The sequence below is a fragment of the Trachemys scripta genome, chromosome 8 (assembly GCF_013100865.1).
Source record: "Trachemys scripta elegans isolate TJP31775 chromosome 8, CAS_Tse_1.0, whole genome shotgun sequence".
NCBI lineage: Eukaryota > Metazoa > Chordata > Testudines > Emydidae > Trachemys > Trachemys scripta.
This window is the reverse complement of record NC_048305.1, coordinates 99,222,508-99,249,003: the sequence shown is the minus strand read 5'-3', so window position 1 is coordinate 99,249,003 and position 26,496 is coordinate 99,222,508. Positions and strand designations below refer to the sequence as shown.

The following is a 26,496-nucleotide window of genomic DNA, read 5'->3' as shown; positions in this document are numbered from 1 at the left end:
AACCTCAAAATAAAAATCAAAGATTTTAACTAACTACAAGTTTTTCAGGGAAATAATTAAAGGAAAATGAATCAGGAAAAGAAAAAGCTAACACTGACTTCTGTATTGGTAGCAATCCATTTTTTGCATTGTAACTGTTGCTTCCCCCAGACATTACTAGCAGATGTTCCAGGACATATTAGATTTTTGGGAGATCTGAATTATTAGCTGTCTCCTGGCACTTCAAGTTAAGAGATACTAGGACCAAAACGTCTGCTACTTTTCCTTCCAGTTTACTGAAATTGCCCAAGATTGTGCGAGAGCTAATGGTTGCTCTTGCCTTTAGAATGTTCAGAACTGTATCTTATATTTTGGTTTTATACATTTGGTTAGATAGCACAATTATTAAGGTGTAAAAGAACACATCCTTATGTAAACTATGTAGATGTATCTCCTGATTTAATCTTTGTTCTACTTTTGGCTGTGCTAGCCCCTCAGGTCAACTAATTTTATTGTTGTAAAGCTGAAGATCTTCTATGATCACAAGAATTATTTTTATATCAAATTCTATTCTGTTTGAATTATCATTCTAAAGGACCATTTAAAAGTGTATTTTTCTGCAGTGGAGCTATACAAATGTACTACTTCTGCTTTGGGGCAATTCAATCCCAAGATTGTATCACTTATTTTTTTCAGCACTTACCTGTACAAATATCTACTTCCAAGCCTAAAAAGTAGACCAAGTATTTCAAACTAGTCATATGAATTACCAATACATATTAGTGTGTTTTACAGATAATACAGAGTATTATTATTTTACAGATAATACAGACATAATACACTAATCTTTAGCTCCAGCTAAACTCTTCAGAAAATTCACCCCTCTGGACTGATGTTTGGTGGTCAGACTCCCCTATACAGGGCAGTTCAACCACGCCCACCTAATGGCAGACTGGAAGGGCTAGATTCACAAAGGAAATTAGGCGACTAGAAAATCATTGGGTTACACAAAGCCTGAATTAGGTGCTTAGGTTCCCTGTACAGCGAATGGGGATAGGTGCCTCAGAATGGGATTCACAAAAGCCAGCATACTAGGCAGCTCCCAGCCTAATCTAGCCAATGGGAGATGCCAAAACAGGGCTTATTTCCTAAACCCCACCCCTCTCAGAGTACAGCACCTAAACCCAGGCTGGAGAGAGCCACCTCCCTCTGTTTGGGATTCTTAACTGCAAACCCTCTTGTGGGGTTAGGCACCTATGCCATTTTTGCAAGAAGCTTGGGGGGGCGGGAAGGACTACCTCCCAGTGGTTAGCATGCTCACCAGGGATGTGGCAGACCCCCTGGATCCTGGGTCTCCCACTTCCCATGTGAGCTTTATAATATAAATAATACATGGAAATATACCTACCTCATAGAATTGGAAGGGACCCCAAAAGGTCATTGAGTCCAGCCCCTGCCTTCACTAGCAGGACCAAGTACTGATTTTGCCTCAGATCCCTAAGTGACCCTATCAAGAATTGAACTCACCACCTTAGGTTTAGCAGGCCAATGCTCAAATCAGTGAGCTATCCCTCCCCCTAGACTAAAGAGTCATTCTCATGCTTGCTCTCTCTGGCCCAAAGACTAATAATTTATCCAATTTATTTATTTATCTAGTTATTTGTCCCTAATGTAGTCTGAGAACGCCAACTGAAATGGTCGATGAACCTACCCTTAGTCTTCCCAAAACTGCACTCAACGCAAGGGGAAGAGAAATTACACACTCTGGACATCTCCAGACTCTTAGTCTATTACGCTGACAGGACCGTGCCTTTTAGGTTCTCTCCTTGACTCTTCGTAGGCATCTGGCCCTTCCAAGTACCAGGCTGTCTTGTCACAAAGGATCTCTAAATGAATCACACAGTGTGTTTCTGTTATTAGATGGTTGATGAGCTAGTCACTCCACCACGCATAGTCAGTGGTCAGACTGCTTCAGAAAATTGCTGATATCTGAGATCTGCAGGGCAGCAATGTGGAGCAACCTATTGACCTTTGTCAAACATTATACCTTTTATTCCATTATGCCCATACATTATGCTAGCTCAGATGGCAAATTTGGGGGCACAGTACTGTAAGCCTTATTTGATTAATACAACTGAAACTCCTCATTCCAACCATCCAATGAGCATACCGACCACCTATAATGGGATTCACCTTTACCATCTTTGATACTGTTGAAATACAACCGGGGCAGCAGAGAGAAATAGCCTGCTTCTAGCAAGGCAGCATCAACAAATCTTCCTCCATAATCTCCGATACCTAGCATCATGACTCCCTCAGTACCACAGAAGTTTAAGCAGTCACCTGAGACTATACTCTCTTCAAGGTAGTCAACATTGTCTGTCCCGACAGCTTCCACTGCAAAGGACTCATCCCAGCAGACTCCTTCCTCAGCACTGTTAACCTACCTCACACCACAGGAGTTTAGGTATTCCAAGGACCTGTTGGTTTCAGATGAGTCATTGTCCCCTCTTGATGGGTATTGGCATCAACATGGTCACCAAAATTACACCTCTCCTGAGTACCATCTGATTCCCCAGCATTTTCTGGGAGAGCTCCCCCTTTGAACAATGAGGAGGACCTCTCTTCTGACATCTCAGAGTAAGATTCCCCTACCTACCAGCATAAGGTCTCCCTCACTAAAATCTACAAGGAAAAGGATGTCTCATGAAGATAAATTCAGGGTTCTGCTCATGGGTATGAGCAGCAGTGAATGCCACCAACTATTCCTTATGGTCCCCATCAGTGGCCATCTTGGGACCCTGGGGCCACCACCTTTCTGAATGGGACCATCAGGACGGATAGTCTCTTACTCCATCTGTTCCTCCTCAGCTACCTGAGCTGTAGGAAGAAATCTTTGAAGAGTAAGAGGCTAGAGTAGACAAGGAGGTCACTCTACAGACTAATATTTCCTCGTCTTCCCCACGTGAGGCTGTGATGCTTTCCTCTCCTTCCCTGGCTGATGCTTTAAACTATTTCAGGACCTAATGAAACAAGTGGCAGATTGTCTGTAGATCCCCCTTTAAGAGGTACAAGAGTCAAAGCACAAGTTCTTGGATATTTGCAAAGGACATCTTTTGATTGAGTGGCCTCTCTCATTAATGAGTCCCTCATGGATCCTGCCAAAATCATCTGGCAGACCCTAGCAACGGTACCACCCATGTGCAAATGTGCTGATAAATATTATGTTTCAGCCAAGGATTCTGAATTTTTATTTTTCCCCATTCTTCACCTAACTCCTTGGTCATTGTAAATGAATATGGAAGACAGCACCATGCTAAATCAACCTTATAAGACAAGGACCAAAAACGCCTTGACCTTTGTGGTTGAAAGAGAAGTCTGTGACCCTACAGTTTAGGATCACAATTTACCAAGCTTTTATCATGAAATACAACCACTTTTATTGAACACCTTTCCAGCAGAACATCACAAACAGTTCCAGGCCATCATAGCAAAAGATCAGCTACTGACTAGAACATCATTACAAGCCTCCTCAGATGCTGCTGTCACCGCAGCTCAATTCATCTCCACGAAACACCCCTAGGCCATCTTGCGATCTCTTGGGATTTATACATTTCCTAGTAAACAGATATTTAGTTGATCCCAGAAGACCCAGAGATCCTGCCCCCTCCAGTTTTCTCATTACCAAAGACCTACTGAGCCATCTAAGAAAAAATTAAACACCCAATCAACCAATGGAACTTGTTACCAGGGGATAACTGGATCACTTGACAGTTGCCCTATTCTGTTCATTCCCTCTGAAGCATCTGTCAGCAGCCTCTGTCAGAAGACAGGATACTGGGCTAGATGGACCACTGGTCTGACCCAGTATGGCCATTCTTATGTTCTTAACCAAAGTTTCAAAGAAAGATACCACCCACTACATCTGCTTCAACTACTCAACCTTCCTCATTGTCAAAACATAAGTTTTGGTAGTCTGATCAAAGGCCTGGAACAATGCTGTTTCTTGTATCTCCAGCTGCACCAGTTTACCTGCCTCCCTCCCTTTGGGGACCATCTCTCCCACTTTCTACCTGCACGGGAGCAGACTACATCCAAACAATGGTTGTTGGACATTATAAAATTGGGTTACTCCATTAATTTTACCTTCCTCCCCCCACCCTACTTCTCTTTCCTGTCTTTCTTCAGGGACTCTTCTCACAAACACTTGCTGAGACAGGAAATCACCTTCTATCTATGCTTAGGATTCAAAGAACCAGTTCTTGCACAGCACAGGGGAAGAGATTTTACTTCAAGTATTTCCTGGACTGAAGGAAGAATGGAGGGTAGAGACCTAGTCTAGGTATAAAAGACTCCTAAACAACTTTATGGAAGTACAGAAATTCAGGATGGTGACTCTTGCAGCTATAATTCCATCATTGGATCCCGAGGATTGGTTTTCAGCCCTCAACTTCAGGATGTTTATTTTCATATCATGATTCACCCATCTCAGAAGAGATTCATTCAGTTTTTCATTGACCAAGACCACTTTTTGTATCGGGTATTTCCATTTGGCCTTTCCTCTGCTCTGGAGTATTCTCAAAGATTTTGGCAGTGGGTACCGATTATCTTCTTAGAGGGCGATAATAGTTTTTCCGTACCTCGAATAGCTGCTCAAAGGCCAGTCTTACAATGAGATTATTTCTGCCATGAAGACAGCTTTGTTCCTCATGCTAGGTCTCCAGCTCAACAGTGAAAAGGATAGAATTCATAGGGGCCTCTTTAGATGCAGTAACAGCCAGAGCTTACCTCCCCATGGACAGATTCATGATTCTATCAAACCTCATTGCAAATACTCAGATAAGGCCGCAGACTTCGACAAGAAATTGTCTTAAACTTCTGGGACATATGGAAGCTTGTAACTTTGTAATGTGTCTTGCAAGGTTACATCTTTGCTGTTTGCAGGTATGGCTCAGCACAGTTTATATGCTGAACAAACATGGTCTGGACAGGCTGGTATCAGTCCCTTTTCAAGTACAAGACTCCCTCAATTGGTGGAAGAACCGTCACAACATCTGTGCATATGTCTCCTTTATTCAGCCATCTCCAACCATCACCATAACGACAGATGCATCTTGTGGGCAGGGTGCATCTAGGGACACATAAAATTCAGGGCAGATAGACTACTCAAGAAGCTCGTTTACACATCAACCTCCTGGAGCTGAAAGCAATCAGGAATGTCTATATTCACTTTCTTCCATTAATTCAGAGACAGATCTGTCAAAATCATGACAGACAATGTAGCTTACATGTTTTACATCAACCAACAATCAGGATGGGGCCAGTTCCCCTTTCTCTTTGTGCTGAAGCAATAAAGCTATGGAACTGGTGCATAGCCAATCACATCCTCATGTCAGCAGTTTACCTTCCAGGCATTCAAAATATCATGACTGACACTTTCAGCATGATTACGAGTGGGAGTTAGATTGTCAGATTCTCAATCATATTTTTTTCTGACCTGGTGCTTTCCAGAGGTGGATCTTTTTGCCACCCTCACCAACAGGAAGTGTAGACAGTTTTTGTTAGGGCTTCTCCTGCCCTCCCTTGGTTCTTGTCACACAGACAAACAGCAGAAGACCAGAGTCCGAAGTCCAGGCAATGCAATGTTTATTGGGGTTACCAAGCAAGCATAATCCCAGCTCTTTACATCAGTAGAGCTTTTCCTGTTCCTTTTTTCCACCTCCTCCTTCTGAGCAGTCTTAATTATACTTGTAGTGCATGCCCCTGGTCCCACCCCTTACAGTTTATGGTCATGTTCCATTTTGGAGGGTTGTAAGTCTGGGGGCTTCGGTATCACCTCTTTTGTGCCCCATGGGAGGGGTAAGGAGTGAGGTTATGTACCGGCCAGGGTCACCTCTTCTCTGGCTTTTTAGTGTTTCTTATGCTTCTTCCCCCAACCCGCCTTGCACCTCCCTACTGGTTGTTTGACCTTGCCTTGATATAGGAGTTGAGGCAGTCTTCAAGTGTACGCTCGTATATTAAACTCCGACCATACCCAGCAACACATTAACTGTCTTCCTTATCTTTTCTCATTGTGCTATAAACCCCATCTGGTTAGGCAGAAGCAACACAATGGTTCATAGATATCAGTAAGGATATAAAACTATCAAAAATAAAACCCAAAATTCTATCTCAGGCTAACAAATAGGCCTATATACTAACAGTTTTGCTCAAGAGGGCGTTTGGGCCCTCAATGACTGGGAGATGCTTTCCTTGTTCCATGGATGAAGGAGCTTTCTGTATGTGTTTCCTCCAATACCTTTGATATTGAAAGTGTAAACAAGATCAAGCAAGACAAAGCCAAGGTCATATTCATAGTTCCAATGAAGCCAAGATAGGCCTGCTCCCCTCAGCTAATTGGTCTTGCTGTTTGTTTGGTGATCAGTCTTCTGTCCATTCCTCATCTCTCTCTTAAGATGCATGTCAGACTCTCCATCCCAACTTGGGAATTCTCCATCTCAGGGCTTGGTTCTTCAGTGGTTCTCAGGAATCGAGACTTCCTGTTCTGCAGAGGTACAGCCGGTGTTTCTAAACAGTAGGAAAAGTTCTATGTGGAACACTTTCAAAAATGGAAGAGAGTCCACCATCGGTGTGACAGTGGTGTCTTTTTTTTTCATTCCTCCCTCTCAGCTGTCCTTGACTATCTGTTGGAATTTAAAACAAATCAGGATTATCTATGAGTTATATCAGAATTCACTTGCAGCTATAACAGCCTTCCATTTCTTAGTTGAGGGATTCTTATTGTTTGCTTATCCCATGATGGTAAGATTATCAAGGGATTGGGAAACTTTTTTTCTCAAATTAGAGACCCCCCCCCCCCATATGGGATCTAAACTTATTACTGAACTGTCTTATGAGACCTCCCTTTGAACAATTGGATACCTGTTCTCTTCTTAGCTTCTTCATGGTGGAATATTTTTGGTGGCCATCACTTCTGCCCAAAAGGTCAGGAAAATTGGATCTTTAAAGGCAGAGCCTCTTTTTACAGTGTTTTTCAAGAACAATATCATATCATATCATATTGCCTCTGTATAAATTCATGGTATGCCCACATGCAGATGTGGTCGTCCCATCTCAAAAAAGATATATTGGAATTGGAAAAGGTTCGAAAAAGGGCAACAAAAATGATTAGGGGTATGAAATATCTTCCATATGAGGAGAAATTAATAAGATTGGAACTTTTCATCTTAGATAGAACAGTGGTTCTCAACCAGGGATTGGGGGCCTCAGGTTTCAGGGGGGCCTCCAAGCATGGCCAGCATTAGACTCACTGGGGCCCAGGGCAGAAAGCTGAAGCCCCACTGCATGGGGCTGAAGCCCAGGTCTCCGAGCCCCGCCACCTGGGGCTGAAGCTGAAGCCTGAGCAATGAAGCTTCATGGGGGGCCCCTCTGGCATGGTGCCCCAGGCAATTGCCCTGCTTGCTACCCCCTAATGCCAGCCCTGGCTTTTATATGCAGAAAATCAGTTATTGGGGAGCAGGTGGGCCATGGAGTTTTTATAGCATGTTGGGTCGGGGGAGTAAAGAGGGGGGGCTCAGAAAGAAAAAGGTTAAGAACCTCTGTGCTAGAGGTCTATAAAATCAGGACTGGTGTGGAGAAAGTAAATAAGGAAGAGTTATTTACTCCTTTTCGTAACACAAGAACTAGAGATCACCAAATGAAATTAATAGGCAGCAGGTTTAAAACAAACAAAAGGAAGTATTTTTTCACACAACACACTGTCAATCTGTGGAACTCTTTGCCAGAGGATGTTGTGAAGGCCAAGACTATAACAGGGTTTAAAAAAGAATTAGGTAAATTCATGGAGAATAAGTTCCACAATGGCTCCAGGATGGGCAGGGATGGTGTCCCTAGCCTCTATTGCCAGAAGCTGGGAATGGGTGACAGAGGATGGATCACTTGATGATTACCTGTTCTGTTCATTCCTTCTGAAGCACCTGACATTGGCCATTGTTGGAAGACAGTATACTGAGCTAGCTGGACCTTTGTTCTGACCCAGTATGGCCGTTCTTATGTTCTTAGGTTTTGTTATGCCCACTTCCTAATTTTTTAACCTAATCTGTCATCTGAATTTCACATCAATCAGTCATCCATCTCCCAGTATTTTCCCCAAAACTACATCACACCTGGAGGGATGCTACTTTATATACCTTGGACTTAGGAAGGCATTAGCTTTCTGTCTGGACAGAATCAAACCATTTAGAAAAGTCTCCCAGACTGTTAATTTCAATTGCTGACAAGTCCAAAAGGTCCACAAGTCTCCACCTTGTGATTCTCCAGGTAGACTTTTGGTTGTATTATTTCTTGCTATGAATCTGCTGATTTACAACCTCCTTCTATGGTGTCAGCCCATTCCATGAGGTCTTTTTCTACTTCTGTGACATTGCTTGAGCATGTTTCTATTGGGGAGATTTGTAAGGCTGTAGTATGGACTTCAATACACACTTTTACAAAAATTATGTGGTGGTTCATTCTTCTAGATCAGATGCTGTCCTTGGAAATGCAGTCTTCAGTCTTGGACTCAGCTCTGAAGCTCCCCCCCTTCAATTGAGGGCACTGTTTGGTAGTCATCTGAAATGGAGCACCCATAGGGATACTGCTCAAAGCAGGAGAGATTACTCACTTTATGCAGTCACTGGAGTTTTGTAAGATGTATCCCCCTGTGGGGGGCTCCACTACCTGTCCTCCTTCCCCTCAGCTTCAGAGTTTCCTCTGAAGAACTTTGCAGTGGAGAAGGAACTGAGGGCATTTTGCCCATGCAGCCCTATATAGCCTCGGTGTGGGGCATGAGGATCTGTAGGGGAGATGCATGGACTGAATGGGCACTACTACCAAAAATGTCTGATCAGAGGTACATGCATATCTGAAGTGGAGGATCCATAGGCATACACAACTTGAAGAACTCCAGTTACTGCACAAGGTAATCCTCCTTACATACCCTACAGTAACTGTGGTTCTTTGACATGCTGTAGTGAGTGTGGAATCCATGACCCAACCACCGTCCCCGGTTTTCAGAGTCCTCAGCAACCAGAGGCTTTAAATTGCAAGGGCACTGAGGGTCATGTCTGCCCCACCCTCCAGGCCTTTGTAGAGGAGCATAAGGAGGCACAGGGTGCATGTGCAGTCCCAACAGACACGTATTCAAAAGACTGGGATCTTGTGTGCATGTGGCAGAGGCACACCTACACTGGGATTTGTACTGACTGCTAAATCTCAAAGAACCACAGTTACTGAAGGGTAAGTAATTGTTCTTTATGTTTTTCCATGAATTACCATTAGAGCTGTGCAAAGATTTTTATGCCACTTGTCAAAACCAGAAAAAAGTCAAGCTTTCACTGAATGCAGAAGTCAATGTTGGTGTTTTCTCAACATATTTTTTTATTCTGACAGAAAGCTTGTTTTATTCATGTACTACTTCTTCACTCCTGGTAGAAAAAGTGGTGTGCCCTAGTTCAATGAAAGTACAAAAAAATCCCTTATCTAAACCACATCTTTTCCCCAGTTTATATGTTTAGCATTTCTTAAAAGACTTTGCTTGTGTAAATTGCAAAATCACATTTGAACAAATTTATAAATATTTGCATTTTCACCATATAAAAATCACAAAGTGCAAATTGAGAATTTTGCACAGCTGTAATTTATTTTGTAAAAAAATTGCTCACCATAATAGCCATATGAAATGCATACTATTTACATAAGAACCACAGTGGAAGAAAATAGTTCTACAAGAGAATATATCAGTATTACACAAACACAAAAGATTTAGTCTAAAATAGTAGTCAATTTACTTTTCCTTTATTTTCATATGCCAGATTTCATCACCATCAAATTACAAACTTGGTATTAAACACTAGCCATACAGCTTTAAATTTTGCATAATCCTAAATAAATCAAAAGATTATGGAAATATACTGGGCCATATTCTGCCCTCAGATGTGTGCCTGTGTGAGGAAGATAAGCAATGTAAATGATATTGTGCAGCGTGTATGCTTCTAAAACATATTCCACATCAGTTCTGCCATCATCTTTGCATTATTCCCTTTGAGATTTTTCTGTCAGAAAAAGCTGTGACAGCATAGCCCTTAGAAAGGATGTCTTCAGATTTTAGGGGGATGCATTTGTGCCCTGTCATCACATCCACATATTACCATCTTTATTCAATGATAGTTTCTGAGAATAATAAGGAAAAGTTAAAGCAACCCAATACAACGTTTGTCAATCACTCGATGTACATTGATATTGGCAAAATGTCAGAGTCATAGAGTTTAAGTCCAGAAGGGACCACTAGATCATCTAGTCTGACCTTTTGTATATCACAGGCCACCAACACTACCCACCACCTGCAAACTAAACCCAATAACGGAAATGGAATCAAAGTAAATAAAACCCACAGAAGACTAGGCTATTAAGTGCCACAGGCAGAGAACAGGAGGGACCAAGATACAAAAGTGCTCAAGGCCCCTGCAATGGCAGGGGTATGATTAAATGAGATATACCCAGATAATTCTGGCAAGTAACCCGCACTTACACACTGCAGAGGAATCTGAAAGTGTGTTAAGAAATGAACGAAGGGATTTGCAAAATGACTGCTATATGAAGATGGCTGAGAGGAATATTTGTTTTCAGAAGTTATTGTGTGTGCTGTGGATATGTACTATGGTGATTTTCTTTTTGCCAAAACACATCTTTTTTCTATTTTGTAGCACATTGTCTATATGTGTATCTTAGTACATGGGAATGGGTATTGCATGTTGGGGCAACATGACTTAAAAATGTCAAGCAAAAGCTTTGGGGATGACACCTGTTATGGAAGGTAATACATCTATGGCAATACTGGAAGGCATCTGCTTGCCAAGATGTCACATGAATATGAGCAAAGGAAACAAAGCAAAGAAGTTAGTCTGCTGTTTGCTTTACTGAGCTGATTAGGATACCTCCTACTGATGCTGTTTTTTCTTGGGCAGTTGCTTAACATACTGCTATAGTACCATATAGATTGATTTATTTGGTTATAAATCATTCTCATGATCACATACACTGTTCTACAGTACATTAAGAGAACAGTCTCATTTGTGATTATTTCCACAGCACCCCACATGAGTATGTCATTTAATAGAAAAATAAAAGACAATTATAAGGCTCAGATGATCATACTTCACAGGAATGAGGAGGAAAAGAAAAACTCCATGATGTTCCATTTATAGAGTTTCCTCTAAATTAGGGTTACCATACGTCCGGATTTTCCCGGACATGTCCGGCTTTTTGGGCTTCAAATCCCCGTCTGGGGGAAAATCCCAAAAAGCCGGACATGTCCGGGAAAATCGGGACATGCGGGGCCGGCGGTGTTGGGCCGGGGGCCGGCGGTGCTGGGCCGGGGGCCGGGGCCGGGCTCGCGGTGCCGAGCCAGGGGCCGGAGCCGGGCTGGCTGTGCCGGGCCGGGGCCGGCACCCCAAGGCCCGAGCCGACCCAGGCTGGAGACGCTGGGGGGGCCAGCCTGGGCCGCGCCTCCTACCCCCCCCCCGCCCTTACCTGCTTCAGGCTTCCCGCGAATCAAATGTTCGCGGGAAGCAGGGGAGGGGGCGGAGTTGGGGCGGGGGCGGGGCCTCGTGGAGTGTCCTCTTTTTGGACACTCCAAATATGGTAACCCTACTCTAAATCATTCTGCATGGAGCTGGTTTTCTCCAGTGGAATGAACAGGAGGTTCCACTCCTGTTTGCAGGATCAAGGTTCACTGATTTGTCAGGTCATGTAACAAGTTGATGGAGGCCCAGAATTGAGATAGCAGGCATGTTGCAAATCAGGATTGAAGTAGATTGGCAGAGGTGTTTGGATGAAGTTTTAACAGGTGTAAATCACACTGTACTTTATTATAGTCAATAGGTCTTTTGATATTTGCATTTATTCATAGTCATATTATAAATCTGAATTAAAATAGGAATAATTTTGTATCTACTCTCAAGAATCCTAGTTAAACATTTTATCTTTTATTTCATAAGAGAAAATATAGTAGTAAGCTACAGGACTGGCCAGACTCAAGCCTTTTTGTTTGGTTATGGTGTAAAAAGGAAGCTCAAAAAGTTGATTAAAAAATAAAATAAAAGGGGGGGGTGCATGTGTGTGTCCTGCTAGTTCTTTTACATTTGAAATGTAGGTCTTGTCAGCCCTCAAAAATCTCTGTGGGTCTCTATATTAGGTCTTTTTTATATTAGGTGGGTCTTTTTTCCTTCGAATTTCCCGGTGCTACTATCACTGGTGCTAGCAATAGTGGGGATTAGTGTAGATTGAATATTTTAAATATTATGTCATCTAACCCTGCTCAAAACTAGCACCAAGGATAAAACAGTGGTTAAACTGTTTTTTACATTAACATTCCCACTTTGCTATTACCTGTGGAGCCACATTGTTGGTAGCAACAGTGGGAATTTTAGAGAAAAAAGGCCAGAGACAAGGTGTGAAATCCTGACCTCAAAGTCAATGAGACTTTTGCCACTGACTTCAAGAGGGCCTGAACTTAATCCAAAACCTGTGTTAACTTGTGCACTGGTGGCATCACAAGAGTCAAGTGATTTTTACTCAGGTCTCTTCTGCACTAGAAAATTGCATTGATGTAACTACGTCAGTCAAGGGTGTGAAAAATCCTCACAAAGTCTGTTTAGGCAGCGCTATATCGAAAAATTCTTCTGTCACTCTAGCTACTGCCTCTCACTGATGGGAAAACCCCTCCTGTGACCATAAGTAGTGTCTACACTTGAAGTGCTACAGCGGCACAGCTATGCTGCTGTAGTATTTTAAGTGTAGACAAGCCCTCAGACTGCTTAAAACTCTATTTTTTGTTTGCATTTGAAACACCTATTTAAATAACTAACTAGTATTTTGAGTAAAGGATGTCTTTTAAAAAAAAAAACACTCTTGCCCCTTTAATGAAGGAGTTAGATCTCACAATAAACATGTTCTGAAATCTCCAGCACATCTTCCTCCCAAACCAGTGAAGACCAGATTTTTCATTCCTAATATTTCAAAGGTAAACAGGATGAAAAGAAAACATATAAAACCCCAACTGTTCAGGTCCTCTTTATATATGATTAGAGTTAGATGGTAAATTCCTTGGTGAAGGAACCCCAAGTACTATGGGATCCCAAGTGGTTGGCCTCTAGGCACTACCACGATATAAATTATAAGGAAAGAGGCACAAGTTCAATTTAAAAAAAAAAATCCTTGGCAGTCCAGCTTTAGTATCAACCTGCAAATTTTAAAAACGACTTGTGGGTGTCCAGGTGCTCAATGTGTGCATAAACTACTCTATTTTCTGAGTGCAATGGGAGCACCTCATCACCATCTTTGGGTGCCATATTCTGACTATGTGCACAAACCTGAGCTTTTGCTCTGGCAGTGACTGTCTTCCAGTTCTGTATTTGTACTGCACCTAGCACAAAGGGGTTCTGATCCATGATCAGGGCTCGCCTCCTAGTTATATATAACCCACCCCAAACAGGCACACACTACATTAAAATCAGGCCAAAAAACCCCCAACCAAACAAAAAAAGAAAACCAAAACAGTGGGGCAAAATCGCACCCCCCATTTTGGGGAGCAAGTTGAATCTGCTCTGCAAATGTGATCGTAACGCATCACAGAAAGCATCCTCTTCGATTCGCTCCTCAGGGAGCGACAATGGGCAGCAGGAGCCCGCGAGAGAGCAGCCAGGCCTGGCCCTGGGAAACCTGTCAGCAGAGGGGAGGAGCGAGAGGAGGAGTTCCGAGGCCCGTGTGACAAAGCCCAGTGCGCACAACGCTGGTGACCAGGAAGCAGAACAGCTCCTGGCTGCGGCGGGGGGACGGGCGCGGGCTGCACCTGAACCCAGCTGTCCAAACACAGCCCTGCCCCCCTTGTCAGCCGCCCTTATGGGGGTGGGGAAGTGAGGCCTCCTCCTCCCGCCCGCTGCTCCGCACAGGCCTCCCGGCCCCGGGAGGGGGAGGAGGCAGCCCCAGGAGCCTGAGTGTGCGGGGCGAGGGAGAGACAGCGGGTCCCCGGTGCAGCCGGGTTGGCGCTAAGCCTCTTACGGGGAGAGACTGGCATGAGCCTCCCCAGCCGGGCGGCTGCTGCTGCGGGCGGCCTGGCGCGGCGAGGAGACTAAGGCGGGAGCGGACACTGAGGAGGAGAAGCCCTCTCCCCGCCGGGAACGATGGGGAACTGCCTGAAGTCCCCCACCTCGGATGACATCTCCCTGCTGCACGAGTCCCAGTCGGACAGAGCCAGCTACGGGGATGGGACCGAACCGGATCAGGAGCCGCCGCCGCCATATCAGGTACTGGAGAGAGGGGAGTGAGGCAGACACAGAAGGGGAGAGGGAGGTAAAGGAGCCAGACGTGCCCAGAGAGGGATAAACACAGCCGTACACAGAGAAAGGGGGAGGTGGGACACAGGAAAGGGAAGGAGAACTGGAGCAAGGCAGAGAAGGAGAGAGGAACTAGAGATTGGGAGAGAGAAGGAGAAAGAGGAGGGAGGGGAGAGAAGAAAAACAATAGGAAGGAGAGAGAAAGACACTAACCGCTCTTTCCTATTTTAATTCATGGAATTTGGGTGGATGTAGCTTTCCATGTGGGCTTTTGTTTTTTTGTAAACAGTTCCAATGAGCCTTTCACTTTTAAGTAACAGAAAGGTTTTTTTTTGGGGGGGGGGGGCGGCTCTTCCTTCCTCTCCCCAGCGCTACTGTGATTACAAAACAAACAGTGAAAGTGCTTTTTTTCCTGTAAAAGCTTTGGTTAGTAAAACTAATGTGTGCCAGGTCTTAAGTTTGGCAACTGGCTAACTCATTTTATGTACACCCTTGGGTGAGACTTCTTTGTTTCTTTCAGTCTCATCTATTTTTGCCTTCCAACAAATTGGAAAGGAGATCAGAGGTTTTCTCTTAAGATAGACCGTTGCTCAATGTGTTGTTGATGAAGATTTTAATTGATTTATAAAGCGTAAGTATAAGTGTGCGGTAGAAACTATGCATACAAGAACAAAGCAATACACACACCAAACCCAAACTAGAAAAGAAATTTGTTTTGTAACCCTGTCTTTAATTTTTAGACAGATCTGGATTAATTATTTTAGGTGTTAGTCTTCTAATTTTTGGCTAAATGAGAGGAGCCCCTAGTTTCTCAGCCTGGGCAGCTTCCTTTGTTATCTTCATGCGGTGACATCACTGTCTGGCGTTGCTCTTTTCTCATTGCCCTCTTAAACCAGAGACCACACAAACAAAAAACAGTCTTTGTCCAGGTTTATTTACTCTAGCCTGTGCTTTCTTGATTTTTACCAGTAATTGATCCTTAATGGATAACTTTTTTTTTTTATTAAGGCAATAGATCTTCTTTCCCTCAAGGAATATCAGACATAGGAAGTGTGTTTTTTCCATTGCTTCTCACATCCTTTCAAGAAGCTGCAAATTCATGAATATTTGTAAGATTAAAAAGATAGAAAATACATAGCATTTTTCTTCTGCATGAAAACTAATGTTGATATCAAAACAACGTGGTCATGAATAGTAAGTCTGTAACCTTGACCTCCATTCAAGTGGTGACCAGAGAGATAGACAGAGACAGGCACACACTGAACTTGTGGTTGCACTTGCCCACTCTGTGTGATTACCACTTGCCTATCTATCAAGCTATCCGAAAGGAGTTGGTTATGTAAGACAATAGGAAAAGTGAAAAAATAATCGAAGGAAAAAGTTATAACTATTATTTTCACTTTTCTTAGGGGATGATAAAAGAAAAAAAATCTTTTGAATTTTCAAACCTGAAATAATAGGATATCTTCCTAAGAAGTTTACCCAAGTGATTGAGACAGTAACCTTGAAGGGAGACTTGATAGCTCTTCAGTTAGGAGTCATTCAGAATTGGCATATCATTAATAAAATTGCAGGAAGCATTTAACTGGGTAGATCTGTCATCTGCAAATGCTCTATATGTAAAAGAATGATATCTATGAGAGGAATTTTTGTTGAACTGTTCAAGAGAAGGCGTGTGTAGCTGTCACTGATGATGCAGTGAAACAGCAGTGGTATTACAGAATATTGAGTATAGTTGGTTACATTTTGGATGTGCAGAAAAGTGTCTAACCATTTTAGAATGAACTTCCTCATATGAGGAACTTTTCCTAAATTCTCAGTTAGAGCTACTTAACTCCAGTTAATTGAAAGTTATAAGCCTACTTATCTTTTCTAATTAAGAATGCAATAATATTTTTTAAACCAAGACAATATAAACAAAGTTTGGCAGTCTTGCTATACATTGCAAATGCCAGAGGCTTTCTTTTGTGTTTTTTTTTTTTTTTAAACAAACTGACAGCATTATCATAAAGACGTCTTCATAATGGGCAAGAGCCTCTTGTGCAAGTTCTGCATTCCTGTTGATTTCAGTAGCAGATAAGCATGTGTGTAAGAACTGAGACCCTTTCTCAGTTTTCTGGGAGGGTTTTTTTGTTTTGTTACATGAATGTGCATTTGGGAAGTGGAAGGGGGTAGGCGGATTTAGTTTACTGTCTGTTCTTTTTGTCAATTATTCTAAAGCTCTGCTACTATTGAGATACCACAGCAGATTTATTTCAGAGTTCACTTACTTTAATAAAGTTATGGAGCTCCAGATGTATGCACAGAGTATATCTGATGCTCTGCTATTTTTAACTTCATTTGTTGCAATGACATCCGTGATATTTTATAAAATACTTTATATTTCCTAAGTAAATCAGTGCCAGAAAAGCTACTTTAATGTAATATCATGGTTCAGTTTCTTGATTTGTGTGTTTAAAATTTCAAAGTTACAAGTCTCACAGCTGTAATTCAGCCTCAATGACTTAAGATATAAATTTAACGCTAGATACAATACGTCACATATGAATAAATTAAAATGGAGGAAACCATAATTGACTTCTGTGTTAGATAGTTAAACCAAAGTAGCTGCTTGATACAGTAGAACATAAAGAATTCCATATTGTTAGTTTCATCCTTATTGTGAAAATAGTAATTATCAAACTATAAAAATATTTAAACAGTTTCAAATTGTGTATGGGAATGTGTAAGATTGATGGGGGAGTGCCTAACCATTTTGAAAACTCCTGTTTTTGGAAACTAATGACATCTACTGTGGACAGTGCTAGGTGTTTATTACGATAAACATTGTTACTGGACTTTCTGCCTAAAAATAGGCAGACATATGCCTAAAAACAGCTACTATTTAGAAGATAGTCCTTCTCTTCTAGGGCTCACCACACACACACACACACACACACACACACACACACACACTCCCCCAAGAACAAAACCTAGATTTCTCTTCTGCCAGAGTTCAATCAACTTGTTTCCCTCCTCATTATCTGTATTTCTGTAGGTAGACACTGGCTTATGTGTCTCATAATTGACCCCTTAACCGTTTAGAGAGAGAAGGGGGTGATGTAATATCCTTCATTGGACCAACTGCTGTTGGTGAAGGAGACAAGCTTTCTTGAGCTTTGTGTAGCTTGAAAGCTTGTCTTCTTCACTAACAGAAGTTGGTCCAATAAAATATATTACCTCACCCACCTTGTGTCTGATATCCTGGGACCAACACAGCTACAACACCACCTTTAATGGTTTGACATTTAAAATATTTAGTGTTTTCAGATACTATGGGGATAGGCAGACATATAAGACTCTAGTTGGGGCAAGTCTTCCATAACCTTTTTTTTTTTTTTTTTTAAACTGTTCATGCAGAATACCCTCCCAATATTCCTTTAACTGGGGATGACAGATTATTACTGAATGCAGTGATGTGTAGGGCTTAGAAGATGCAGTTTTTAGCTCCAGGAATTATAAGTCAAGACTGAAATACAGACACACAGGATAACAGGGATCAGAAGCTTCACTTGGTGTTCATGCACTTATCTCTATATACTATTTGATGTGCATTTGAGTTTCAGCTGAAAGGTTTCACAGAAGAATTATGGTTATTTTTAGGAGGGACTTGAATGACCAGGAAGGGTAGCCCAAGATGGAGAGCAGTTCAGGTTTAAGGGGCAGCATGGAAGAAGGCACAAAGACAAGACTGAAAGAAGGGTAAAAAGGAAGCAGTTACTGATAACTCTTTTCATAGGCTATATATTTTTGTCACATACCAAAAGCCAGCATTTTGAAGTATCCACTAATTTTAGATGCCTCCATTTTAGGGTGACCAATTTAGGTCCTAATTTTTCTAAGGCACTGAACACATGTAACTCCATTTGAAGTAAAAAAGAGCTGTCTGTATTTAAGAGAAAAGAGTAGTTTTTTTTTTTAAGTTCTTAGAATTGAGGTTTTTTAAAAAAATCTGCTTTCCTTTTCTACATAGGTCATCTCATCATTTGTTAGTACAACACTTCTGCTATATTTCAGACAAGTTCACTGCTTTTCCCGCTTCCCACTTGTCACTTTTAGCAGTTCTAATCCAAAGATTATTTTGTGAAACAGAAGGCCCATAAAACAGCTTATATACATAAAACAGCTCATAAAACATAGAAGGCTTCAAAAAACAAAAAAACCCCAACTATAACAAACCTCCCCCTCCCCGCCACACACATCATCACTCCATCACCATCCTGTTCCTGAATAATTGCACACAACAATTTATCATTTTATTAATTTTTGGAGACCCATACAGTAGTATCACAGTCTGAATGAGAAACTTGAGGACAAAAGATATGGGAAAAAATACACTTGTAGAGAAAAGAGGTATATCTAACTTCTAAAAAAGGATTTTCATAAAGTTCAATATTAAAGCACAGAACGTTTGTCTCAGTATATATTATACTTAATACAGTACCTGAAATGCATGAAAAACTCATACAAGTTCTTGGTATTCATAGTGATCTCTAGAAAGCGTATTTGAAATGTTGGTATGGAAGAATTATTTACAAAACACTTTCACGTTGAATAATGTAGTTCCAGATCTATCCACAGATTCCTGTAATACTATATACTGGCCTACAGAATCATACATTATGGGATCCAGAGTTTAGTTTATTGTTTTGGCTTTTTTTAAATTTTTTTTTTTAACCTGATGTCCCTTAGATTAGATCTTCAGCACAAGATAAAGGTAGGGAGAGGGCACAAATGTGGTTTAAAGCTAATTTTATGCTCCTATAATCTTGCAGCAGCTGGAGGGTTGAACTGTTTCCCAGCAAAATTTAGGACAGACGCCATTCTTCTCTAAATTCTGATTGCTGCAACAGCCCCTTACGGTCTGTTGCACCAGCTGGGGATCACCTGCGTTCAATGTGCTCTGGCCACGCCCCCTCCTTCTCTAACATGCATCCTCCCACCCTCAGTGCTGGGGATGGCAGGTTGGGTCTGTGTAAGTCAAATCCCCAGCTGCCCTATTAGGAGAGCCATAGGAGCAGCACCAGGGTGCCAGGCTGAGGCTCTGGCCCCTTGATTTTAAGGAGTTTGCAAGTGTCCTGGAAAATTAATCTGAATAATCAAAAGACTGTTTATTGGAATAGTCCACTACTTTCCTGTTTGAAACTTTCAGCCTTGGATGCATTTATTGGCTTTACTTTGTTTAACAAAACAGACAAGTTTTTGTTGTATCTCAGCAGTGCAACTTATATGTTGTGACTCACCCAACTATTACTTTGTATTGGTGTTCTTCCATTGTCTCCAAAAGGAGCAGTAATTAACACTATTAAATAGGGCAAGCCAAATTAATCTCTGGTATGAATGCAACTCCCACAGAGGTATCTGAGCCAAATTCTTTGAAGCCTCAGAATGATGGTGAGAGTTACATGGAGGCCCAAGATATTAATAAAACAAGTGTAAATGATAAAGTAGTATAACTTGTTCCAATTTGGCAATGAGTAGGTGTGTAAACCTAATGTAACTTACACATACTGCAGGGGCATAAGAGGATAGTTGAGCAGAAGAGCAACTAATAGGAAGAAGTACCCACCGTTATCTTATTGGTAAACCAAACCAGCTAATAGTTTTTATGTTTATATAAAAAATTAAATATGCAGGCCTGTTCTTCATTCTCTTCTCTCATCCCTTCTCCCTCCTCGCCCTCCCCAAAAACCCATACAGAAGGAACACCAAGCACAGTTTCCTCTTTGGTACTGAACTGTTCAAAATTCTGGTTAATTTCACTCAGCTCTTGTGGATGCCATTGGAGTAGTTCTGCACTGGAGAAGAGATTGTGTTAAGGGAGCTTCTGAAGATGTAAGACTCCTATGCCAAATTTTAACCATTGGTTAAGCAAGCCTCATATTCGTAGTCTGAGGTATAATGAGGCTCAGTCTCCTCTGCCAAAATGTGGATGATGTAAAGGCTCTGTCTTGGTGTGTGTCTAGGTAATTAAGACAAATGGAGCTCAGCTCCAATGGGAGGAGAAAGGAACGGAGTGGATAAGGAAGCTTAGAACTTGCCGAGAGTGGGAAATGGTAGAACAAATTAATGTTCTTGCAAGGAAGTGAACAACAGAATGTGATGACGTGAGCTATCTTGTATAGCTTGTTTTACAGATTGAACATATCCTGTGACAACATTCTGTAGCAATGACTGTTTGTTATGCCCAGGACCAAATTATAAAGCCAGTTCTGAAAAATTGTGCTCATGACAGAAAGAGTGCAATATTTTCAGAAGCAATTTAGACAGTTATATTTACAAGTCCGTAGAATGATTCTTATATGTTTTTGTTATAATGGTGTCAGTATGATAAATTGTTCAGGCGTGCAAAACTTGGCATTTTGTGAGCACGAAGCACACTGGACTATCTTTTTTTAGATATCTGTATTTGGAGTTCCTGGGAGAATAGCTTCTTTCAAAAATATATCCACACCAGATTATTTGGCTAGTAAATAATTTACCTTAATATTTCTTCCATCTGGAGGGTCGTATCTCATGGACTCCCAAAGTGGTTTTTTAGAGGATTGTGTTGCAGTTGATCAATGCTAAATAGAATGGGTTTGCGGGTTTTTTAAGTACAGTTTTCTTTCTGGCTAATGCTTAACAAAAAACCGTGCAAGTGTGTCTGTTTTGTCTACATTTACAGCGCTGCAGCAGTACAGCTGTAGCGCCTGTGGTGAACACACTTTATGCTGATGGGAGAGAGCTCTTCCGTCAGCATAAAAAAACCCACCCGTGAGCAGCATAAGCTCTGTATGTGAGAGAACCTCTCCTGCCGACAGAGTGCTGTGCACACTAGCACTTTTGTTGGTGTAACTTATGTCAGTCAGTGGTGTGGAATATTCACGCCTGGGAGCAACATAAGTTTTACCGATAGAGGTGGTAGTGTAGACATAACTCTGGTGCAGACTAGTTAGATTTTTAGCTTGAAAGAGTGGCTATTTGCTGTCTTGTTAACTTTTTCTAGATGGGGATGGGGGAGAGCCATATTAGGTATCCAGAAGATAAAGGACACCAGATAGGATCATAAGGTAGGTAATCTTCTGGCATCAAATAGTGGTGGAAGTATTCTTTATAACACATACTTTTAATGAATATACTTGGTTATTGGCTGAAACTTGTTATTGACTCTCTTCCAGATTAAAAAAATTAGTGGTTTGTTTTTTTTAACCCCAATTTCATTTGGTACAAGTATTAAATTAAGACCTGAGTTAGGAGGAACCACCACCAAAGTACAGTATGTCCATTGATATTTGAGTTGTGTGTGTGTTGTGTCCTTTTTGTGAAAACTAGAGAGAGTTTCTAGAGTTGTTGGTGATGGGCCTGCTAGCAGTAAATACTGATTCACAGACATTCCTGCCAGAATGTTCTGTAACAGCTATTCTGAAATAAATAGAATATGCTTACAGTCTTTTGTGAAGGAGAGCTTTTGCCCCTTTTGAACACAATTCTTTAAAAATGTCTGAGCTGGATGGAGACTCTACACATGAAGTAAAATCCATCTATCTCCATCTCAAACATTTTCTCTTTCTCCCTTTCCTGTTTTGATAAAAGTTAGAGGTGATGGTTAATGGACACTTTTGATAGTCAGACTGGTTGTAGATGTCTTTTTGACCTTTACCGGAGAAGACTGTAGTTGTAGTAAGTGAAAATGTAGATAATGCTTCTTAGAACCTTCTTTGGCACTGAGGCCTGCTAAACCCATAGTTGTGAGTTCAATCCTTGAGGGGGCCATTTGGGGATTTAGTTGGGGATTGGTCCTGCTTTGAGCAGGGGGTTGGACTAGATGACCTCTTGAGGTCCCTTCCAACTCTGATATTCTATGAAACTGTGCTCCAAGAAGTTTAGATAGGAAGAATTTACCTTGCATAAGGAAGCAGATTATGTGAGGTAACTTGCTATTCTGGGTAGTTTATCAAATGCTCTGTTGCAGCTGAATTTGGTATCTGAGGTAACTATGCATTTATCTGACCAGGACTCACCATACTAACTCTAGTTTTTCTAAAAGTTTGAGTGAAAAGGGAATAAGCTTACCACAGAACTACGGTGCGTACCTCTCTTATTGGTGAGAAAAATAAATAAAATTTAAGAATGCAATGGTTGTGTTTCCTCAGATTCCCCTTCCCCGCACCATCCCTCTTCTGCGGAAGGAGGGACTATTTCTCCTCCATTCTGAATCATAAGCAGTAAAATGATGAGAGAGATCTTTTTTCTCTCAAATATTTTAAAAGCAAAGCTTAAGGGTAGGCAATACATTGGGGGTTCAATTTAAACAGGAAATCTAAATAAAAAGGAAGAAAATTTCCTCTTAATTAAGCATTAGAGGAGATAATCCTCTGAATGCAAACACTTTAAGAAGAGAAGATTCAATAGAATAACTTCAAAGTTTTGCAGATTCAGAAAGATAAGTCATCTGCCAGTGCAAAATAAGAATGGAACAATGGTCCCTCTAACCAATAAGACAATAATTCATGCTAAGGTCCCAATAATGGGATCATGTAGAGGTCGGTGGGAATCTTATGTGAAAACAGAATCAGTATTGAGGAAGAACAAAGTCTTCAGCTATGTTCCAGCAGACAGTTTAACTACTTTTTAAGGGAAGTTTTGGTGTACACTCCAATCTGAAGTATGATCAGTTTCTAGAGACCAAAACTCTCTTTACTATTTTTGTGGTCATCTTTTTTTTATATTTGATGCATCCTAAATGCATTTTTAGATATGCTTAAATGATCTTCCTGTGTGATTGCATGGAACACTGTGTCCAGAGAAGACATTTCTGTTTGAAGCATTGAAACGTCAACAGGAAAAACAAGAAGCTTCTAGCTTCCACCAAGTTTTATAGGGGGAAATTGTTTTTAAAACTTTTTATAAAGCTGTGGGAGAAGAGAACAAATTCCTCCTTTTTGCAAAGTATTTCATACCGATCCAATTTTTTTTCCTAAAGCTAGCCTTTCCTTTTGCATCTGTGCAAAAATCATAGAAAAGATTACAGAGACAATAAACATACAGTTCTTGCCAAAGCACCTTACAGGAGAAAGCTATGGGAAGAATTGGTTAAGTAAGATTCTGACATTTCAGCGGCTAATTTATATCAGATCAGTCCACTTAAAACTACCAGGTAGGAAGCAAGCTGCTAATATAATCTGACCTTTAGTGTTTGTTACATTTTAAGACCAGTGGAGAAATCCTGGCTCCATTTAAATCAATGGGAGTTTTGCCATTGAATCTAGTGGGGCCAGGATTTCCTTCCCAGCTGTTTATTGTTTGCAATAGCTCTGTGTTTATAACTTACTTTGCTCAACCATTTTATGATTTCAGGGTGGAAAAAAGTCGGTCTTCTAAAACGTGGTAATATGCCCAAAACAAGCTTATTTTGACAAGCATAAATATTACATAGGCAAAACATTAGAAGAACGCTGTTGTGAAGTCAAGCATTCAGAAGTTAGGAAATACCAAAGTTAAGGTTACCTGTGCTACCTTGTGTGTATGTATGCATGCATTCGGATGCGGTTTTCAGTTATCACAATATTTTTTCCACAAGACCCCTGACTCATTCAGTGCATAGGAAGGACGGTGCTTAGCAAGTGAGTAAGAGTTGTATGATGAATGAGGCTGGGTACAGGAATTAGAAACTGTTTATAGTGAATGGGGCTGCAAATAGAAAAAGGATGGTTTTGTTAACTAATGAACCCACAAGCCAATAGAAACACTTGGTATTTAGTGATTTCCTATAATTACTTGCTTTATTATTAGATTGCTGTATCCCCCTGTTCAAATACCAGAACAAGACCAAAAAACCCCACAACCCAACCTATCATACCTGTATCCAAGTTACAAATTTGTGTTTATGCAGAATTAAATGGACTTTCTAAAATATACCCTGCATCCCCCTGAAGCGCGGGGCCTCCCAAAGCACAGGGCCTGGGGTGGTTGCCCTGATTCATCCAATGGACTGGATGGCTCTGGGTCCAGGGCGGCCTAGGAGATTAGCAGGGGGGCCTGGCACCGGCAGCAGCGAGCAACCTGGCCCCAGCCCACCCGGGCTCCGCCCCCTCCCCACCACATTCCACCCCTTTCCCCAATTCCCCACCAAAAATTATACAGACCTGGCGCCCATGCCTTCTCAGACCCTTGTTTGTGGTCATCTTTTGTGTGTCATGTCTGAATTAGATTGAAGAGGGTAAGTAGCTGCGCATCCCCTTCTTCCAGTTAGTTGGTAAAACACCATCCTATGGCTCTGTATAATTTGTGACCTCTGGCAAACCACTTAACTTCTCTGCGCCTCAGTTTTTCCATATGTAAAATGGGAATGCTAATGCTTATCTACGTTACGTGGTTGAAGCATGAAGCATCTTTAATTCAATCTATAATAAAAATTGAAAATTAGATCCAAAAAGGGATCCTTTCATTATGGAATTAATTCAAGCAAATTGTCTTACATTTTGAAGGCTTTGCAAAAACAAAAGAAACAGAGATACATCTGTTATTACGGAACAATTAGCCTGTTGAAAATTACATAAGTAAAGAAGGGGTCACTTTGTAAAGAGATCATAGTGAGCTGTGTTGGTTTATATAATATGACTTTCTCTCATTTCTCTGCAGTCAACATCCCAATAAGGAGTGGGATACTTAAATTTCAGCTCAAAAAAGATCTAACTCATGGAAGGGAGAAAATATTCTCCAATTCAAGGCAACTAACATTTCATCCTTCTGAGTCATGTTCAGTTTCCTCCTTGTGGTCCAAATTCTTTAGTTTTATTCAGTAGGTGGCTATCTCATTTCAGCTCCCAGAACAAGCAAGACTACATGTTACAAATAGCCTAGCTTTAGAGCTTCATGGGAAAGTACAGTTTACCCTTCACACAATCTCTCATTAAGTCCCTCTTTATTGTGCTAAACTTGTTCATCTAGTCTAGTTTGAGTTGATAAGCTGTGCATTAGAAAGAAATCTAGTTATTTGCTTGGTTTTTACTTTTTCCTCCTTGCCTGTTATGTGTTTGTGTGTTTGTTTGGGGTTGTCTGGCCACAATGAAAATACAGTTGCAGTTCTTGAAGTCTTAATGTCATAAAAGTTCCACTTCTGTTGTCTTTCCAGCTCTGTATCTTCTTTTTATATATAGGGCACTATGGCTTTAATGAAAAAATTACTTTTCAGTGAAAGTGATATGGACCCAATGCATTCATACTTACAGGAATCTTGGCTATTGACTGTAACAGTGAGTCAACTGTACCTGGTACCGCTAAGATCTTCTCTCTCCCCTCCTCTCGAGGCAGGTCACAGAAAACTTATGTAAAAATCATGTCTCGCTGTTAATTCCTCTAAAAGCTCTGTAAATGGTGCTACAATGTTTTTCCTGAAAGCCAAAGACGGGAGAGAGCATCTCACTTAGAAGTGGTGGTAGAAGATGGTACCAAGAAGGTTGTGAGTGTTGTTAAGTTGGACTGATGTTTCTCTTCATAGTAAATCAAAGAATTTTGGAAACTAGAGTTGGAGGAAGGAAGAGGAAAGACTATTCATCCCCCTGCCAATGCAGGAATCATTCTTTCTGATATATTCTTGAGGAGCTTGTCTAGTTCACTTTTGAATTATTCAGGAGATGGGGGTTTCTACAGCTTTCTTAGGGAGAATTGTCCACATCTTCTAAGAAATTGTCCCAGACTAGTCACCTTAAACGGTCCCTGCCTTATCTACACTAGGGACTTACTCCAGTTAAAGCCTTCAGTGGCTAGTAATCATTGTAGCTGCACTAGTACAAACTCCAACAGTGAGTAGGGTTGTCAGGGTTCCCTCCCCACTCTGAACTCTAGGGCACAGATGTGGGGACCCGCATGAAAGACCCCCTAAGCTTATATCTACCAGTTAGGTTAAAAACTCCCCAAGGCACAAATCCTTCCTTGTACTTTGGATTAGGTAATGCTGCCACCACCAAGTGATTAAACAAACATTTAGGGAGGACCACTTGGAGCCTACCTTCCCCAAATATCCCCCCAAGCCCCTACATCCCTTTTCCTGGGCAGGCTTGAGAATAATCCTCCAAACCCCTACACCCCCTTTCCTGAGGAGTCTTGAGAATATATCCTCACC

The 26,496-nt window shown here is 41.3% G+C and overlaps 1 protein-coding gene across 1 annotated transcript in view; it reads left to right on the top strand.

Annotated features, from left to right (window-relative positions):
• Positions 1–13,806: 13,806 nt before the first annotated feature.
• RNF11 (ring finger protein 11) overlaps positions 13,807–26,496 on the top strand; it is a 41,478-nt gene continuing 28,788 nt past the window's right edge. The window contains exon 1 of the mRNA XM_034780183.1: positions 13,807–14,321. Coding sequence (XP_034636074.1) covers positions 14,199–14,321 — 123 coding nt within the window. The 5' untranslated portion in view covers positions 13,807–14,198. The remainder of the gene's footprint in view (positions 14,322–26,496) is intronic.